Raw genomic sequence first — 20,154 nt, 5'->3', positions numbered from 1 at the left:
GAGCTAGAAGGAACACACACTGAAATGTGAAACACTTATCTTGGGAAGTAAGGCAGTACTGAAAGGCATACATCTTATATCTCATATAAAACAATTAGAAACAGGTGGAATGTGCTAATAAGAAGAATATAATCTGCAATTCCATTCAACTCAAATTGCTCCCCTGTAACTCAAAGACACTTCTATAGAATATTCTCCTCTTTCTCCTCTTTTTTTAGATTAAGGTGTGCATTCAGCATGATTTCTTCCTGTATCTGTGCGGGATGTCATTATCCTTGAAACGACGGTAATATAGCTTGTCTGTCTACAAAGAGGGCAACAGAGTTAATTGGCCCTCCTCCCTCCTGGAGTGGCGAGAGAAGAAGTGACACTGATGAGCAGTGCCAGGCAGCTCTGGAGTCAGGGGAGCAGCTTCAGCATCATTTCCGTTTGCCTTTTTTTTTAACATGTGTATGCATTCTCATGTCTGCTGGATATTCTCACATACGAGTACTGAGTCGTGGCGTGCTTTTCAGCACCATTTGTGGTGACATATGCATTCCCACTGTGCATGGATTGCATGGATTTGGAGCTTTGCCTGAGGTCTGGCTGTCATTTCCCCTCTCCAGTGAAACTGCTGAAAACTGCTTGTGCAAATGTCGTTGACCAAAAATAATCGGTTTTCAGGGCAAATATTGCACTTATTTGCTGCAGAGGCATTACCAAAGAAAACATGTGTATATCTACATCTGTACATACATCTGTAGATTCAGAAAGTGGCAGTATGTTAACTGTGATTCTCCACTATAAGCCAACAAATGAAACGTGGCATTGAACCTTTCTACTGATGGGCTTCTGTTTTGTAACCATATGGGTCAGACTGGATCCTTCTGCTTAAATTATCAGTTATGTTTTATTTACATTGTTGTTCCGTTCACATAGTTGTCAGTATATGTAACTCTACAACTATACAAAGAGAAGAAAATGATTAAATATGAAATATACTGCAATTTTCCAATAAAAGTCCTTGAAAGTACACAAACACATTTTACACAACAAGTTAATCCATCCATCTATTTTCAGCAGCTTAGTCTGGGGTCGGGTCTCAGTGGCAGAAGGTCCAGCAGACTGACCCAGCCTTCCCTCTCACCCTCAACTTGTACAGCGCTTTTCTAGTCTTCTGACCTCTCTAGGCACTTCAACACTACATGACATTATTCACTCATTCACACACTGATGAGAGGAGCTACCCTGCAAGGTGCCACATCAGGATTATCAACTATTTATAGGCGCAGCTACGGGAGCAATTTAGGGCTAAGTGTCTTGCTCAAGGACACATCGACATGGACTAGCGGAGCCGGGGATCGAATCGCCGATCCTCTGATTGAAGGACGACCCTGCTCACCACTGAGCCACAGTCGCCCAGATGAGCTGTGAATGAGCTGAAGGAAGCCAGTGTGTAGACTGGGAGGGAGACAACAGCGGAACCAGGAACCAGGAAGGAAGACCACAACACACCAACACACAAAGACAAACACACAGGCAGCGGAAAACTAGAAACACAGGGAAACACAAGGGAATGGACAGAAGGCGTCTTGATCAAATCTTGTCAAAAATTAAACAGAAGAAATTAGGGGTAAAGGTCTGCTACCATACCTGAGCCTGATATTTAGACAGCTGGAGAGGGATGTTAGAGACTTTGATTTCCTCTCTTCAGTAAAGCAATCGCTCTCATTTATTCTCTTCTGTGCTGTAATGATTTATGTGTCTTCATCCAGCTGAGGCTGTGGCCGGCTGCCAGCTGCCAAAATGGCCACTTTGCCCCGCTGACACCAATGTTTTGCCATCCAACTGTGAGGCCTCGGGGGCCATTTTATTTGTGCCATAACTCATTTCTGGGAACGTATGTCACTGCAGGTCTGCCTTCTGGGAGCCAGGTCCACGCACACACATTACCATGTTTATTAACTCCACTGCTGATATTAGCATACGCAGCAACTGGGTGGTATGATCCAGAGGCTAGAGGCACTGGTGACACAACCAGGACTACAAACACTGCAAACATGAAGGTGTCACCTTTCTTTTTTTATGTGTTTGAAAGCTATCCAAATAATAAAACAATTTCATGTTTAGATTTCATGTTGTGATTTTTTTTGATTTTATACTGCTGCTTGACGTGACACACCCACCTGAGAAATTACACATTTCCTGAACCATGAAAGCTCTTTGCATGTCAGATCCTATTGAATGCTCTTTGTCGCAATAGGTAAACACTGCTGGCTGCAGACAATTTAATTCCAGTTAGCATATTTGCATAATGAATAACTCAGCTGTTCCCACACAGGATCCCATGCTGCTTGCCTAATTCACCATCTGATGGCATCTTCTACGGGGCGCGTGTTCAGCCTCTATACCTGATGGCCAACACTGTGTTCAAATTAGCCTCGTTTTATGTTTCACTAGGTACATACAGCAGGGGAATTCCCCCCATGGTACAGTAGTATGAATATGAAGGAACTCCTTCTCCCAGCCAACACTAACTAGCTAAGCATGCTACATACTAGACTGTGCTAGACAAGGAAGAATAAGGCCAATGCAGTAAAAGGCCTTAGTCTTTAGTAATGAGGAAAGACAGATGGTGGGGGACAATACAATATCACTCAGAGGTTCATTGCTGTTTGAATATACGTCCCACCTTTCACTTGACATCCGACAACTTGAAAACTGCTTGTGAAAGTTTGACATGAGGCTGTTTTGATTGTCTCGTGTAAGTGGGTTCTTTTTACTAAATGCAGGAATGGACCCACTCACCAGATGAGGCTGTAGGTGAAAGTTGCAGCTATGAAATGTTCTGGCTTTTACCGTTCTTCTGTTCATATGCATTTCCTTACTGGTCAAAGGTTCATGTTCCAAATTTTTGCACAAGCCAAGTTACCTTTTTATTAATGCTGGAGTAAGAAAAACTGAACTGAACTGGAAAACCTCAAAAGCACTTATTGCTTTTGTATGAAGTTAATCAATTGCTGGTCTTTAACATCTATCTTTAAGCTAAGCAACACACTCAACATGGACCAAAGAAGGAGTGGTTTGTCCTAACAGGGACCCTTACTACTGAATAGTACCTGTTCAGAAAGGAAAAAAAAATTATATACTAGCGGTTCCCAAAGTCAAGAATGCCGCGGTCCAATTTGAAATCTGAAAATCTTCTGCGGCCCACCCAAACCTTTCATCACAACTCTGGAGCTCATTTATATTTACTTTAATACTACAAGAAGGCGCTCCATTTGACTTTGTTTTTTCACATCAGTTAACTGTACTGGTCATACAGAAATGTTTTAAAATGTTAAACACAAACGTACGTCAGTGTCAGCTGCAGTTGACAACCCGACTTAGAGAAGACCGGACCTGGCGCGACGGGGGCTGTTACCATCCCGGACCCAGCGCGTAGCGGGCCGTTAGCAGCACCTTCGGGCAAATGGTCTTCAGACCGGCCCCGGGCCGTTACCGGCACATCAACCTCACACCAGCGGCCAAGCGTTCTTCACATTGGCCCAGTTACTGGCCTCACACCGCCCCTTTTCTTTTCTTTTCCTCCGCAGAGTTTAGAAATTCAAATATGCTTAAATTCAGTGAGAAAGCAAGAAAACAATAACACAAGCACGCGATTAGATACATATTTGTAATAAACAATACAATTAAAACACAAGTATAATCAACGTATTTGTAATACGTCCAACACCAACGTAATTTTGGGAAAAAAATATGTTTCTTGTCAACGCAATTGAAAATCTGTTTTAGTTCTGGGGGAACGTAATTTGGAGGAGACAGGGTTGGCCATGGAGGTCGGGATCTGCCTCTCCTCTTTATTGAGGAATTCACAAAGATTGTCAAAGGACTCGTAGTTGTTCTGAACTACTCTTCTCTCCCACACCTCGAGCTTCCTTATTGTGGCTTCTATCTTACTGCGGACATGAAACATGGTCACTGCTTTTCCTTGGAGAGATAGATTGAGTCCATTTAAGTACGCGAAGATGTCGGCCAAATACGCCAACTTACAAAGACACTTGAAGTCACAGAATTGGTCTGACAGTTCAAACCGGGAGTTCACAAAAAATGTCCTGACTTTGTCACGTAGTTCAAAAAGTCGGGCGAGCTTCTTACCACGTGAAAGCCACCGGACTTCAGTGTGCAGGAGAAGCTGCCGGTGGTCCCTTCCCATCTCTGCGCATAATATGGAAAACAGGTGCAGTGGAGGACTTTTCATGAAAATTACTGTTCTCACTGCTTCATCCAAAACCGCCTTAAATTCCGCAGGCATCGTCTTTGTTGCCAGTGTAGGCTATTGTATTGTGTTTCCGGGGTTTAATTTTAAACGAAGAAAACGGAAGAAGAGGTCCAGAGAAATGTTGATGGTGGAAAAGGGAAGACGTTAAAAAATAAGTTTTAATTTAAATCATTAATATTTTTGTATTCATTTCAAACTTTTCAGAATTGAAAATTAAAAACGTTTTATTTATTTATAAATGACCTATCGCAGTCCACCTGCAGTTCCTTTGCGGCCCACTTTGGGAATCGCTGTAAATGTACGTTACATTACATCACATGTCATTTAGCTGATGCTTTTATCCAAAGCGACTAACAATAAGTGCATTCAACCGTTAGTAGGAACGAGGAACAACAAGAATCAAGACAGAACAATTTCTCAAATAAAGTCAAACTACAAAGTGCTATCAGTAAGAGCCATCTAAGTGCTGCCTAAGTGCTGCTGTCATTGTCTTTATTCAAGGTGCAGTCGAAAAAGATGGGTTTTTAGTTTGCGGCGGAAGATGTAGACACTTTCTGCTGTCCTGATGTCAATGGGGAGTTCATTCCACCATTGAGGAGCCAGGACTACAAACAGTCGTGATTTTGTTGAGTGTTTAGTTCGCAGCGGCGGAGCGACAAGCTGATTGGCTGAAGCTGGGTGGAGCGAATGAGCTGGTGTGTACGGTTTTACCATGTCCTGGATGTAGGTCGGACCCGATCTGTTCGTAGCACGGTATGTAAGTACCAATGTCTTGAAGCGGATGCAGGCGGCCACCGGTAGCAAGTTGAAGATCAGTCGAGCCGCTGCGTTCTGAATGAGCTGTAGAGGTTGAGTTGCATTGGCAGGAAGACCTGCCAAGAGGGAGTTGCAGTAGTCGAGGTGGGAGATGATCATGTCCTGGACCAGAACCTGTGCTGCCTTCTGTGTGAGCAGAGGACGTATTCTCCTGATGTTGTACAGCATGAACCTACAACAGCGTGTTGTTGTGGTGATGTTGGCAGTCAGGGAGAGTTGACTGTCAAGTGTCACACCGAGGTTCCTGGCAGTCGGGGTCGGGGCCAGCACTGCATTGTTGAAGGTGATCGTGAGGTCTTGGGTGGGGGAGCCTTTTCCTGGAAGGAAAAGCAGTTCAGTCTTGTCAGGGTTGATTTTCAGGTGGTGTGTGGACATCCACTGAGAGATGTCAGTCAGACAGGCAGAGATTCGCTCTGCTATCCCTGTTTCTGATTGGCGAAACAAGAGGATCAGTTGGGTGTCGTGAGCGTAGCTATCGTAGGAGAAGCCATGCGAGCGAATGACAGAGCCGAGGGAGTTTGGGTACAGCGAGAAGAGGAGAGGACCGAGGACGGAGCCCTGAGGGACCCCAGTAGTAAGATGACAAGGTTCAAACACAGATCCTTTCCAATTTACCTGGTAAGTGCGATTGTCGAGGTATGATGAGAAGAGGGAGAGCGCAGTGCCTGAGATACCGAGATCCTGAAGGGAGGAGATGAGGATCTGGTGGTTCACGGTATCAAAGGCAGCAGTGAGGTCTAGAAGGATGAGGACAGAGGAGAGGTAGGCTGCTCTAGCGGTGTCTCCGTGGAGTGGCCTGCCTTGAATCCAGACTGATGAGGGTCCATCCAGAAGGTTGTTTTGGTGGAGAAAGCAGGAGACTTGGTGAAAAATAGCTCGTTCCAGCATGTATGTTAACTTGCTGTTGCTCCTGTTATATTGTTCTCATAACAACACTTCAAAATAAAAGCGGGCAATGCACTAGTTTTTACTTAATTATTGTATTTGGGGCATAATGCGATTAATCACAGAAAAATCATGTGATTAATCAGTTAATTTTTTTAACTTTTTTTTGTGATGACACACTTTTCTCACAGCTGTTTACCTGGTATCGCTCCGAAATGTAGTACATTGGTAAATCATGAGCAAGACCCATCCTCTTGTTGGTTTGTCTGGTGAAAGCCAGCATCATGGTGCTGAGAATAACTCCACATACCCAAAGTATGCGTGGGATTATAAGCTGCAGGCTGCCTCTGAAGCATCTAAAAGCAAACTGTTATATTGCTCTAATGACTCCAGGTCCTCGGGGAAGCCTCTTTAACCTTCAAACCCACATACCTAGTTATGTGTATGTTATATGTGTCCACAGAGATAGCGGAGGCTAATGAGAGACTTGTGCTCAAAGGGCACACTGAGGGCTTAATCTTAGCACTGGGATGGAAGTTTTCTGGGTGGGCAGCAACTTTACATCAGCCTGTATGTTAAGGTTATAATAAATACTGATTGCTGGCACCAAGGCTGATCATGTTAAAGCTTTAAGAACCAAACATGGTCCCTGTGAACACTGCTTTTACTTTGAAGGTGATTTACGTATGTGTGTTCGCGCATACTTCAAAGCCGTCGCTACCTGTCAGCTGTCCTTTACATATCCACCTCATTCAACCAGACTTCCTTGCACTTGTTCAAACCAACACAGACTGGACTTTTCTCACTGAGTAAGAAAAACTGAACTGAACTGTAAAACATCAAAAGCACTTATTGCTGGTCTAGAACATACATCTTTATGGTAAGCAAGAAACTGGAGATGGACAAAAGGAGTGGCTTGACATTTACAGGGACCCCTACTACTGAACACAATGTTTTATGTTATTGCCTGATAAAATACACATATTTAAGTTTATATTTGTCCGTAGAATTGTTTTCTATAAGTTATGTGTTTAAAATGATAACTTGTCGTAATTTATTGAGGATCCCTCAATGTCTGAAACATTGTGCTGGCTTAATAAGAAATATTTGTGGAGTAACTTGCGAGCTAAAATAATTGTGTGTTCGCTTTGACAATCCCCAGATCGTGTTGCCACTTGTGTTACCAGCCACAAGTTTTTTTAATTACTCTTAAATTTAAGCATCAATGAAGAGTCGTCACTTCCTGAACATATGTTTCACATTAAAAGCCTCCCTATTATGTATTCATTTATTTTGCACAATTCAAACAATAAATTAAAAATTACAACAGAGATAAATGAATATGGTGGTGCAGTAAGAGACAAAAAGCCAACTGGGCTTTTTTGAACATTTTAAATTTTATATAGGTGAAGAACTATTATATGTAAAATTTTACAAAATTACGAACATAAAATGATGCACCAAGTCGCTTTCCAATTGATGCAATTGTAATAAAAAAGATAAAAAAAGAAGAGCAATCGCACGTCGAGTATAACATGACTTGTTGTTGTTGTACTGGTGAATATGTACATTATACTAAAATACATTATACAAGACGACATGGCGGTAGTGTTGAGGGTTTTTTTTACAGCAAATTAAAATGGACGACAACAACAAATAGGGAGGCCTCGTATTAAATGATGATGGAGGATACTGGTAAGAATTTCTCTGAAGCTGAGGTTAATAAGGACCACTATTTGATACAGTATAAGATACAGTATTCAACGTGTCAGTCCCCAACACCTTGGTCTCAGTCAGTTTGAGGTCAGTCAGTCTTTGTCTGTAATTTCTTTAATTACCTTTGGTTGTACAGTATCTAATAATATTGTTGTAAATTGAGATGATCAGAATCATGATCCCTACTATTCTACTACCTACTCCATACCACTTTCTCTTCCATCTTCTTTATCATTCTGTGTACCCTCTACTCCCTCCCACTCTTTTCTTTTTTCTCCCTATCTCTCTCCTGCAGCTGTCAGAGTTATTTGTTTCCTTTGAGGAGAAGCCTCAGGGTGCAGCCTCTTTAGCCCAGGTCCACAAGGCAGTCCTGCATGATGGGACGACAGTGGCCATCAAGGTCCAACACCCCAAAGTCCAGAGTCAGAGCTCCAGGGACATAATGATGATGGAGGTGAGTCAGTGTCAGTTAATCTACTTTGAAATAAGAGTTTGGGTTTCTGAGACACGGACTTGGCCACAAATATGATGTATGTTATTCTCTCTCAACAAACTAACATGCTACTGGCTAAAAGCAGAAGAAACTTTTCCTCACATATCCAACTGATAGAGCAGTACTAACGGACAAGTCAACACCACCCTACATGTGTCAAGCAACTAGTCCCAGTGAACAAACCTGCTGACAAGGAAGATGTAACTTTGCATTCTCAAATTAGCTTTAGAATTCATCTGTTTTTCTCAATAGACGAGAAGTATAAAAAGAATAGCTGAATAGTACAGTATTTACTTTAAATTACATGTTCAGTTTATCTGAAATGAACATGAGGTTTCAGCAGCTTAGTCTGTGCCACACTCTAGGTTTTTAATGGCCAGTACGCACAGCAGGGATGATTAGCACAAGCACAACCTGTTTATGGGCTTCTGATTGTTTTTGTAAAACAGGCATTGTGAAATTATCCTTTAAGCATACTTTGTATGAAATGTACAGACATTGTAGAAAGTGTAAATTTTAATATTGTTAAAATTTGTCACGGCCTGAGTGGTATTTAGCATAAACCGATCCAGCCCCTTCCACGGGTGATGGAACACATTTGATTTGGTGTTGCTGATAATAACAGATTGGCCAAAAACCTTAATTGGAGGTTTTGAATGGACTGCCATTTCAAAGAATTTCACCTATTAATGTACATTATAATGCCCTGATAATATACTGGCATGAAATGTTAGCCATTGGCAGGACATTACTGTATACCTCGTATATGCATGTTTTATTGTACTTGTATTGGACAATGAGATTGATTGAGATTTGTAATTTCAAGGTGATGTTGAAGGCAATCCATTGGCTCTTCCCAAACTTCGCCTTTATGTGGTTGGTAGAAGAGGCCAAGAAGAACATGCCGCTTGAGCTGGATTTCCTTAATGAGGGACACAATGCTGAGAAGGTGGCCAACATGCTGGGCCACTTCACGTTTCTTAAGGTACACACACAATTACAGTACAAGCATTTCTACAAGGCTTACTTTCATAAAGCTCAAGAATAAAATCGATGAGATTTAGTTTTTAGTTTTAGTTTTGACCCTTTTGGCCACACATCCTTGTAAACAGCTTGTAATAAGAATACAATAGAATAATAAGAGATTGTCTGTTTCAATTTAAGGTCCTAGTATTTCAAATTGTACTCGATACAGTTAATAGAGGTCAGACCTTTCCACTGTGTTTGATAGCTTTTCCTGTGCTGCCCGGTGGCTCTAAATTCCAACAGAGCAGGGTTAGCAGAACGCCGCAAATCACATTTACTTCACCATACAGAGCTGGAATGTGAGGCGAAACGAAGGTTTTGAATGGTAAATGGACCTTCACATCTCTTTTTTTTGTATTTTGACCACTCAAAGCGCTTTCACACTACTTGTCATCACCCACCCACTCATGGGTGGGGTTATCAGGAGTTACTAACATTTACACACACACACACACACACAAATACATACATACCGTGCCTACGGGAGCAGTTTGGGGTTGAAAGTCTTGCCCAAGGACACATTTACATGCTGAGTCGGGGATTGAACCGTCTATCCTCTGATTGACAGTAAAAGCTCCCATGAGCCACAGTTTATGATCAGATACTTAACAAATATTCTTATATCAAGGTTTTTACAAATATATTGCATATTTTATAATTAGTTAAAAGATCACCAGAATGTTTTGAGAATTAAGATTTGTTTGGCTGTGAGTTTAATTTATTCTGTTTTTAATTCATCTTTTAATATTGAGTTGTTTATTTTTTCTTTTCCCAAACTGTCTATCTTAATTCAAGCCTAGAAGCTAATGCAGACCTGTAAGAGAGCTGCGCAGGCGAATGGGTTCTAGTGAAAAAGAGGTGGGAAGAAAATTAACATTTTAATTTCTTTCTACAGGTTCCCATGATCCATTGGGATCTGTCCACAAAGAGGGTCCTGACCATGGAGTTTGTTGAGGGGGGGCAGATCAATGACAAGGACTACATGAAGAAGCACAGCATCAATGTTAACGAGGTACTGCCTGCTCCCCTGCTCGCTCTCTGAAAGCCTTTGAATAAACAAGGGTGCGTGTGCGTTTGTGTGCACGTCTGCGTGGAATCTAGAGAAAGACTGGGATTAGAGAGTAGTTTTAACCTAATTGAAGTAGCTTTGATGTCTAATATAACTTGAAGTGATTGGCTCTAATTTTATTTTGTTATGTTTACAGCTTTCATTTAGTCAAAGGTGATGCAAAAATATTGTTTTTACTGAAAAACCAAACTTCACCTCTGCATAAACCCTTCCTAAGCATTAGGAGGAGCAACATGGGGTTTAGTATAGGGGTGTAAAACATACGGGCCGCGGGCCGGATCCGGCCCGCCAGGGGGTCCAGTCCGGCCCGCTAGGGTGTCCAGTCCAACAGAAGAAAAAAAATAATAATAATTGTGTGTGTGTGTGTGTGTGTGTACATATATATATATATATATATATATATATATATATATATATATGAAATATATATATATATGAAATATATATATATAAACCTTCACCAATGATTTAAACATAGATAAACATTATCGTTAATTATGCATTATTATCCTGTGATTTTTCTGGTCCACCCACTTGAGATCAAAATGGGCAGCATGTGGCCCCTTCACTAAAACGCGTTTGACACCCCTGTTTTAGTATCTCACTTAAGGACATTTGACATGCACACTACTTCTGTAACGCATCAACTGAAATTGCTGACAGCCTTTAATTTCAAATTGATTCCCACAATATGTAAGAAAGCAACAACTTTAATTAAAGTATCTCAGATGGAAGTCACACAAAAAAGATTCCACTAGTACAGCTGTTGCTTTGACAATACAATTGGTAATACACATGCATTCATGGTCATAGAATCTGAAATGGTAGTGGGATAACCATGAATAACACACACACACACACACAGTTGGACATTCACACACAGCTCGAAAAGACATTGACAAATACACAACACACAAAGTATTTATTGGGCTTTTAATGAACACATACATTCCCTCACACACTGATGCAGACAGGGACACACTATCTGAGCATTAAGCAATGATAATGAGTTTGATAAGACAGCCAGTGAGATAGATAGAGAAGGCTGCATAATATAACACACACACACACAAAGCGACAGGATGGACAGAGATATTGGGTGGCAGTGGTGCATGCTGGACCCTGTGTCTTTAATCACAAGATGGATGAGGGCCTAAATAGACCTTCCATTTTTGCATTCTTCCCCAGATTGGTAAGATTTAAGATATGACTGTCCACTGATTGGACAACATCCATAAAACCCAGTGTTCCCAAAACCTTTAAATATGTATCTCACGTTATTTTAAGTTGGTTAAAATATTTCTAATGTTATCTAAGTGTTGTTTCATGCAGCAAAATCACAGTCACTTTGTTATTTGTCAGCTGCTGTTGAAAGTCAACATGCTAATGAGGTTTCCATATGCCAAAAGACTGCTGATGGCACATATGTGATAACCACGTTTCACTGTTTTGTATGCGGATATTTTTCTCTGTTGTTCGTTGGATGCAATGCTGCCTCATTGCTCACAATGGATTTCTAACCCAAAGAGCTTAAATGATAACATGGGATGATAATATTAATTGTGTCTCGTCTCAAGCCCTATATGTGTGAATGAACTAGGTTTGTTTTCTTCGGACTAGAATAAATTACCTGTCCTAATAATTCGTCCTTAGTTATGATATGATAGAAGTGTTACAGAAGATAGTGACCTAATTTAGTCCACAAATGTGGCCAGAATTAATAAGTGTATGAATTATTTATTCTCTTTTATTTTCTGTACACGGCATATTCAGAAGTCTGTATTTAATTGCAGTAAGCAATTACAGTAGTAAGGGTTCTGACTAGATCCTTACGGGATATGGATTGGTCTCCAGTTTTCAAATGTGCAGAAATAGAAACATCCTGTTTTCCATCATTATTTTTGGCAGCTGTTGATAAACTTGCTCCAGTTAAATCACTCAAACTTAAACAGAACCTTAATTTTATAGTTGATATTTTTAAATGGCATTAATTCGAGGAATTACTATTTTACGAAATATAAGAATTCTAGCAATGAGCAGTTCAGTGAGTATACAAAACAAACTTATTTTTTCTTCAGTGAGAAGATAGCAGATAATAAGAGCAACCTACCACTACTTTGGAAGTCTTAAAACGGCTAGGGTACAGTCACAGAAATGGATGAAGACAAAAACACAACTTTAACCTGGATGTAGGAGGCAAAGTAGCAAATAGTTTAAATAATTACTTTACAACTATATACACATAGTGATAAATACGTCACCTACTCGGTAAATGTCCTATTAAGAAGGCATGTAAATCAACAGAAAGGACTCCCATTTGTGTTTTCTGTTGCGTGTCATAAATGCACTACAAAAGCTTAAAGCCATGAACCCTTCTAAAGCAACAGGTCCACGATTAACATTCCAAGTATAAACCATATAACAAACACACCCATCGAACAAAACAGGTTTCCCCACTAATTCAAACTGTCAATAACCCTTAAATACAAAAGAAAGCAAATTCAAATCAGCTAATAACTGTGCTCCACTTTGTGTTCATTATCAAGGTTAATAGCAAGAATCATACATGAACAAATATACAGTTATTAATCATTGTGAAATCTTCTGAATAAATTCCAATAGGTTCTTCAAAAAATCTCACTTGACAGATACCTTTTTGTTCTACTTAACACACCACATTAACTAAGGAGTAGATTTAGAAAAATACTGCGGCATGGTTATGTTGGATCTCCAAAAGGTGACGCTGTGTGTAAGCTGAGGGCTCTGGGCTCTAACAATTTAGATCTACAGTGGGCTGAATCTTATCTCTAGGATGGAGAACAGTAGTAGAGGTTAATGGAACCATTTTCACAACCACTAACATGTGGAGTCCCACAAGGAAGCATTGGAGGTCTATTTTCCTTTCTTTCTTTTGTATTGGCCTCAAGTGGCTCAGAGTAGATGAGAAGTTTATTCATTAAAAGTTAAATTCAATATATTTCGTATCACCAAAAAGCACAACAAACAATAATAATAATATATAAATTACAAATTATCCTCAGAGGACTTTACAATCTGTACATGTACAACATACTCTGTACCGGGACCTCACATCAGTTCAGGAAAAACTCCCCCAAAAAAAGCTTTACGGGGAGAAAACGAAACCTTCGGGAGAGCAATAGAGGGAGATCCTCTATCAGGATGGACTAAAGTACAATAGATGTCATGTGTACAGAATGAACATAACAGTTACAGTATACATGAATATGACAGAAATTATTTATATAATGAGAGAAGCAGGCTTGATGAAAAATGTACAACTACCAAAAATAGCAGCAACAGTGGATATAATAATGATAATAAAAGCAGTAATTGTATTGTCAATATAGCAATGTAACTAATAATAATGATAATAACAGTTGGTGTTTAGCAGGACCAGGGTCCAGATAAAACCAGGATCCATGTAAACCTTTGAGGAAAGAAAACACAAAGACTCCGGGGAAATCTTGTGTAGTGTTATCCCACACAGGAGCTCCACTAACTTTGTCCCATGCAGATTTTAAATGCTCAGTTTTCTATCCAGCTGCATTTATATGGAATGTGTTACCTGCAAGTCGATTCGCTCTATTGGAAAATTGAGTTGAGCAGCTCATCCTAAATATAACTAGAGAATCGGTTTATTTGCAGTAGGTCCTAAATACCCATCTTGTTTGTTTCAGCTGTTCATGCATTACAGTCGTCCCTCGTTTATTGCGGGGGATACGTTCTAAAAATAACCCACAACAGTCGAAATCCACGAAGTAATCAGCTTTATTCTTTACAATTGTTATACATGTTTTAAGGCCATAAAACCCTTAACCACACACTTTTATACACTTTTTTCAGACATGCATTAACATTTTCTCACATTTCTCTCTTATTTAAACACTCTCAAAGTTCAAACTTTTGCGGATTTAAAAAAATAAGCCCAAACATTTTTAACAAATTTAATTTTAATGATCACGAGGTTTGACACAATAATTATCAGTATCTCACGCGTATTTCTCAGTTCCTCAGACCGTGGCTCTTTGTCCTGGCGCCGCTCCATTGCCTTTTTTCCTCTGATGGCCTCGGTGCAGGTGGGTTTTTTTTCCGAGTGCAGAACATAGTTATGGGTAGTTGTTGGCGCTGTTTTTTCTTTTGGGCGAGAAGATTCTCATACACAGACATGGCACCTTCGATCATATTTGAAAACTGTAATGAACGGAACATCAAAGGGTCCCATTCTTGCATACCTCTCCAAAGTTCAGTGGACATTCTAACAATGGTTGCCATTCTGTCATCCAAGCCTTTGCGTTGTGTATCCAGTAAACGGGCAACGCATTCTTATTTTTGTTTTTAAGGGCTCTCGGAATTTTTTTAATTTGTTCACGTATGCCTCTGCTCCAGCAGTATCTGCAGAGGCGGCCTCTCCGAGCAGAGAAACACTTTTAAGTCCAAAGCGTTGCCGGAATTTGTCGAACCAGCCCTTGCTGTCATTAAATGGGCTTGGTTCTTGGTGAAAAGCACCCTTCGATTGCCCGGGCTCCGCATCATCTTGCTCCTCGTTGTCAGCAAAGGTTTCATAAAGTTTTTTAGCTTTTGTGCGGATAATGTTGGTGTCCAGCAGAATGTCCTGCTGTCGCTGATCCACAGAGCTAAAGCAGACTCCATCCTTACAATGGTCTTGTTGCGGACAGTTACAACCCTTTTTGCATCCTTGTTCAAACTTATTGTTGCTGTCGTCTTTATGTTGTTTTCCTCTTTCTTTATGTAACGAACCAAAGATTCATTTATGCCGTAATGGCGCCCTACAGCCACGTAACTTCTACCTTGCTTTAGCATGTCCAAAAGTCTAACTTTTTCTGCGATGGTTAGCATCTTCCTCTGTCTTTTGGGTGCCACTGCAGGTGTAGTTGCAGTTTGTTTCATCGACATTATTACTGCTAGCGATTGAACATGTATGTACAGTACTGTACTGTAAATCTGGCTAGCCGAATGTATTCTGTACTGTACAGGAGACACTGCACGGAGGAGATTGATTGACAAGGGTGTAGAGTACGGTCCCGTAGCTAATGAGGGCACAGAACACAATGTGCGGTTCTCCCTTAGCCAATCAAGACGCCGAGTCTGCGAAAGGTGAACTGCGCTATAGTGACGGTTGATTGTACTACGTAAAGTGTGAAGGGGTTAGGAGAATCTTTAGACTAAAAGTGCACAATGATATGATTCCTCCTGTTGTAGTTGCAGGGGCGAACGCCTTTGGAATAATTAAACAAAAAATGACCTTAGCGGCACTTAGGGGTGAAATTTCATAAAGATTTACAGGGTTGTGTAGTTGTCCTGTGTGCACTTCTATGACAGCCTTCTCTACTCCTCTGGAATCACCAGAGGCCCATGCAGCCCTAAAGTTGTGTTTTAGAGGTGAAGTTTGAACATTATTCAGTTTCTTTAAATGTTTGCTCTCGAGTTACATCTGGTTGGATACTACTACTACTACTACTACTACTACTACTACTACTAAAAAGATGTCCCTGACATCCTACAACAAAGTCACCACTTGAGTCAAGAGTGTCACATGACCTCCATGGGACCAAAACAACTCTCAATGACCGTGTCCTCATCCACTGCACCACCTCTATTGTTCATCACAGGCAGGATGAAGCAGCCCCAGGTGCAGTCCTATTGCTCCGAGTTGCATACTAGCTTGAGTCTGAAGCATCACCAATGAATTTGAATGATACTTCATAATAATAATGTCTTGACGGGGTATAACTGCTCGTCTTCAAATTTATTTTTGGCATGTACTCTATTATGTACTTCATAAATAAATGCTTTTGTGCTCATCTTATGAAAATAGTCTGGCCATCGGCATCAGTGGCGTTGATGCCCTTCCCACATTGTCCCAGCTGACTTTAGACACAAAACACACTAAACAGCTTGGCATCCATTTACATGTCAAATGCATGATGGTTAAATGCTGTATATTAGAAAATGCATCTTCTTAGAGTCATTTTTTCACTTTTCACCTTTTCCATTTGCTTCGTCATGTCCCCAACAGATCTCTGAGAACCTGGGTAAGATGTACAGTGAAATGATCTTCGTCCATGGCTTTGTTCACTGTGATCCGCACCCGGGCAATGTGTTGGTCCGAAAGTGTCCCCAGAGCAAGAAGACCGAGATCGCCCTGCTTGATCACGGTCTTTATCAGGTGAGACATCTCCAGGCAGCCTGCACATAATAAAATACCATTTGTTCTCAAATTGCTGTCCATTTTTCATGCTGCTGGCTTCGACCTTCAGTTCATGGAGAGAGCAGCAAACACAGAGCCAACATGTGACACACACTTTCATTAGAGCTTCAGCAGGATAAAAGCTTTTTGATAAACAACTCATTTGATGTTGTTCTTAGTAAAGTGCAGTATGCTGTGTTTGGATTGGTGCACCAGAGCAGTAATCATACGGGCGCATTTACTGTATGTACTCAAGTTCTAGACACACACATCCACGCACACACTCCTTGGTTGTTAACACACTTGCTCCTACACACTGACACAGACATCCACAGATCTGACTTGTGTTGGTTTACTGCTTGTTCCTTTTTTTATGAAGCGACTTTGGTAAAATATGCTTCTTTTATCCTTTCTCTCTCTCTTTCTCTGTCTCTCTCTCACAAACACTCTCTCTGACCGTGAGCTTGAAGGTTGTGAGCAAAGAGTGTGGGTGATTTCTTTCTGGATTTCCTAGTTAATGTTGTGGATAAAGTGCACTGTATATTGTAGTGTTGTTGTGCACATAGGGGGTTGTCGGGCTCCTGTGTGTGTGTTTGTCGCCAAGACCAACGCGTTGACCGTGTTGAGCCATGTTAAAAAGGCAAACGTGGTGGTGTTGAACGGGAACGCGGTCAACGATGGGTTAATCACCGTTCTGCCACCCTCAACACCGGCGAGCAGGGTTAGAAAAACTCTGCTGTGGAGCTCAGAAGGGATCATCAGGATATCAGGAGACGAGTGAGGTCCAGCTTGTAGGTCAGGTAAATGAGGGGTCAGGGGGCCAGTCAGGTAAATGAGGGGGGTCCATAGGATAGTCAGTAAATGAGGGGGGGTTCAGAGGATAGTCAGGTAAATGAGGGGGGTCCATAAGGTAGTCAGTAAATGAGGGGGGGTTCAGAGGATAGTCAGGTAAATGAAGGGTCAGGGGGACAGTCAGGTAAATGAGGGGGGTCCATAGGATAGTCAGGTAAATGAGGGGTCAGGTGAATCCTGAACGGGGCCAGGGATCCGGTGAAGAGGTCTCTGCTTTACGAGCTGATGAAACTCAAGAGGACTGACGTGATGTTTCTGCAGGAGACTCACACGAGAATGAGTGGAAAAGAGAGTGTGGGGGGGGGGGTGGTGCTGCGTCCCAGGAGCACAATCAGTGATGTGGTGCCATCCTCTTCTTCAAGAGCTGGACACCAGAGTCTGTGGAGGTGGAGCGGGTGGTGTTTTTTTATGGGTTTTAAGCAGAGTTTTATGCAGAATGCATGTGGAGGACCTTTTTTTTATTCTAACTGCACTGAGTATAAGATACCGGACCTGAGAACGAGAAAGCCGCTGCTGCCGAGCTCATGGCCGCATTGAGGATAGAGAAAGTTGTAAATGCAGGGCTTTGCCTGACTTAATATCAGCCTCCAGTGCTCCCAAAGGGAGGAGGGAGAGCCAGAATGAGAAACTGAAATCTCAATGTAGTGCACATTAAACTATACTTTCTGTGTTTGTGCCTCCTAAACTCTGAATTTGCCAGTAATAGCCTTCATCTGAAGGATGTTACATGAAAAATGCAGGAGTCCTCACCAACAAGTTAGACGCATGACCAACAAACTCTTAAAGCAGGGATATCCAAACTTTTTTCACTGAGGGCCACAAAAGTCTGGGCCACTCAGGTGAGGTATATCGTAAAATGAGTGACTATATATATCGTAATGGGAAAATATACTATTGTAATGTTCTAAACTGATTTAATTGTTTGTCTGTGATGTTGGAAGAATATATGAGAGGGGAGTGAATCAAGGAACTGTTTCCTATGTATGCATATGAGGGGGGGTTGTAAACAATTCGTGGACTGACAGGGTGTTGAATTCCCAGGGCAAAGGAGATTGTGACTTCTTTGTTCTCAAGGACCAAGAGACAAAAGGTCTAAGATGATCCGTTAGTCAGTCAGTGCGGTTACATGGATTCGAATAACTGGCTTAGTCCGACTAAAATCGAATTATCCAGTTCATGTAAACACCTTTATTCGAATAACTGTGGTCCGACTACGATCCGATTAACACCCCTGGATAACTCGATTCGATTCGATTGATAATTCGAATAACGCTGCATGTAAACGCTGAATCGGATCGGAACTGGACAATGCGTTTGTGCGCATGCTCAAGATCCCGCCGCCTCCTCCCTTCCTCCCTCCCAGGTCGTGACCCGGAAGTCGAAAAAGACGATAAGTTGTCACGGCCGGCAGAAACAAACAAACGTAAAAGTCGGGTTACGAGCCGAAGGTACCTTCGGTGGGTGTCTCTGCTAGCTCCCTGATGTAGCCAGCTAGCGCTGCTGCTAGCTCCCCGACAACCACCGAAGCTAGCAGGGTTCTCTCCATTATGAAGAGTGAAGAGGTCAAGCGGAGATGGCTGTATCACCACTACATGTAATGAAAACAGCGCCACCTGTCGTATCGGATATGACATGCATTCGGCCAATGATTCGATTTATTCACTGCCATGTATATAAGGATAATAGCAGTTGCCCCGAAAGAGAGCATAGTCCGACTAAAGCAAGATTCGAATTAATGCCATCATGTAAACGCACTGTGTGTTCCCTTTGTTCCACGTGGTTTGAAGATCCTCTTCATAGAGGATCCTCCTCTGTTGCTTTCCTGAAGGTTTCTTCCTTATCTCCACATTAAAGGTGTTTTGGGGGGGTTTTTTCCTGATCTGATGTGAGGTGCTGGGACATTGTCCTATGTGTATAGATTGTAAAGCCCTCTGAGGATAATTTGTAATTTTGGGCGATATAAAATACATTGAATTGAATCCTAACAAAGGATATCTAATCCCCTCCCTTCCAGGTCCTTCAGCCAGACTTAAGGTTGAACTATTGTCGGCTGTGGCAGGCTCTGATAAAAGGTGACATGTCCGGGGTGGAACGTTACAGCCTCAGACTGGGAGCTGGAGATCTGTACCCCCTGTTTGCCTGCGTGGTGACCTCTCGCTCTTGGACCGCCGTCAATGCCGGCATCAGTTCTGCGCCTGTTACACGCTCTGAGGTACTGTATGAGCACACACACACACACACACACACACACACACACACACACACACACACACACACACACACACACACACATTGTAACATAACTTTATCATTTCAATAAATACTAAGTGGTATCATAGGTTCAGAAAGCAAATTGGGCAGTACATAAGTAAGACATGCTATCCTCCCTCTCTCTGTTTCCAACTTTAGGTGAGATGAAAGCTCTACCATCAATCTTGACCACGCACGCACACACACACACACACACACACACACACACACACACGACATTAGGCAGACCCCACTCTAGTTCCTTCTACTTGAACACACTTGTTGATTGTGAAGTACTCTGTAGCTAAGAAGACCTTTTGAGACATCTCTGTGGCCACGTCTACTCATTGCTTTGCTTTGGCTTTTTCTCCCCTGACATCTCCTCTCTTCTGTTCTTTGTCGTCCTCTCTCCTCTTTTCACTCTCTTATGCATGGATCTTTTTTTAAGGTCCTGATGATGCATTCCATTAGTGTTAATGCAATCCAATGCACTAAGCAAATGTTGAGTGCTTTTAGAGCTGTGCCTTTTTGCATGCACAGGGACGTTCATCTTT

General features: G+C 41.6%; 1 protein-coding gene across 1 annotated transcript in view; it reads left to right on the top strand.

Moving 5' to 3' along the window:
• The window catches only part of adck1 (aarF domain containing kinase 1), a 54,541-nt gene that overhangs the window by 24,517 nt on the left and 9,870 nt on the right, over nucleotides 1–20,154 (top strand). Inside the window, exons 6-10 of the mRNA XM_068595480.1 lie at nucleotides 7,977–8,135; nucleotides 9,001–9,159; nucleotides 10,096–10,212; nucleotides 16,328–16,477; nucleotides 19,365–19,562. Of these exons, the coding sequence (XP_068451581.1) occupies nucleotides 7,977–8,135; nucleotides 9,001–9,159; nucleotides 10,096–10,212; nucleotides 16,328–16,477; nucleotides 19,365–19,562 (783 nt within the window). The remainder of the gene's footprint in view (nucleotides 1–7,976; nucleotides 8,136–9,000; nucleotides 9,160–10,095; nucleotides 10,213–16,327; nucleotides 16,478–19,364; nucleotides 19,563–20,154) is intronic.

Source organism: Clinocottus analis, unplaced genomic scaffold, assembly GCF_023055335.1.
Source record: "Clinocottus analis isolate CAN_PGR_092001 unplaced genomic scaffold, fCliAna1.0.p SCAF_30, whole genome shotgun sequence".
NCBI classification, from domain to species: domain Eukaryota; kingdom Metazoa; phylum Chordata; class Actinopteri; order Perciformes; family Cottidae; genus Clinocottus; species Clinocottus analis.
The sequence above is the reverse complement of the archived record's forward strand: the minus strand, read 5'-3'. Positions and strand labels throughout refer to the sequence as shown.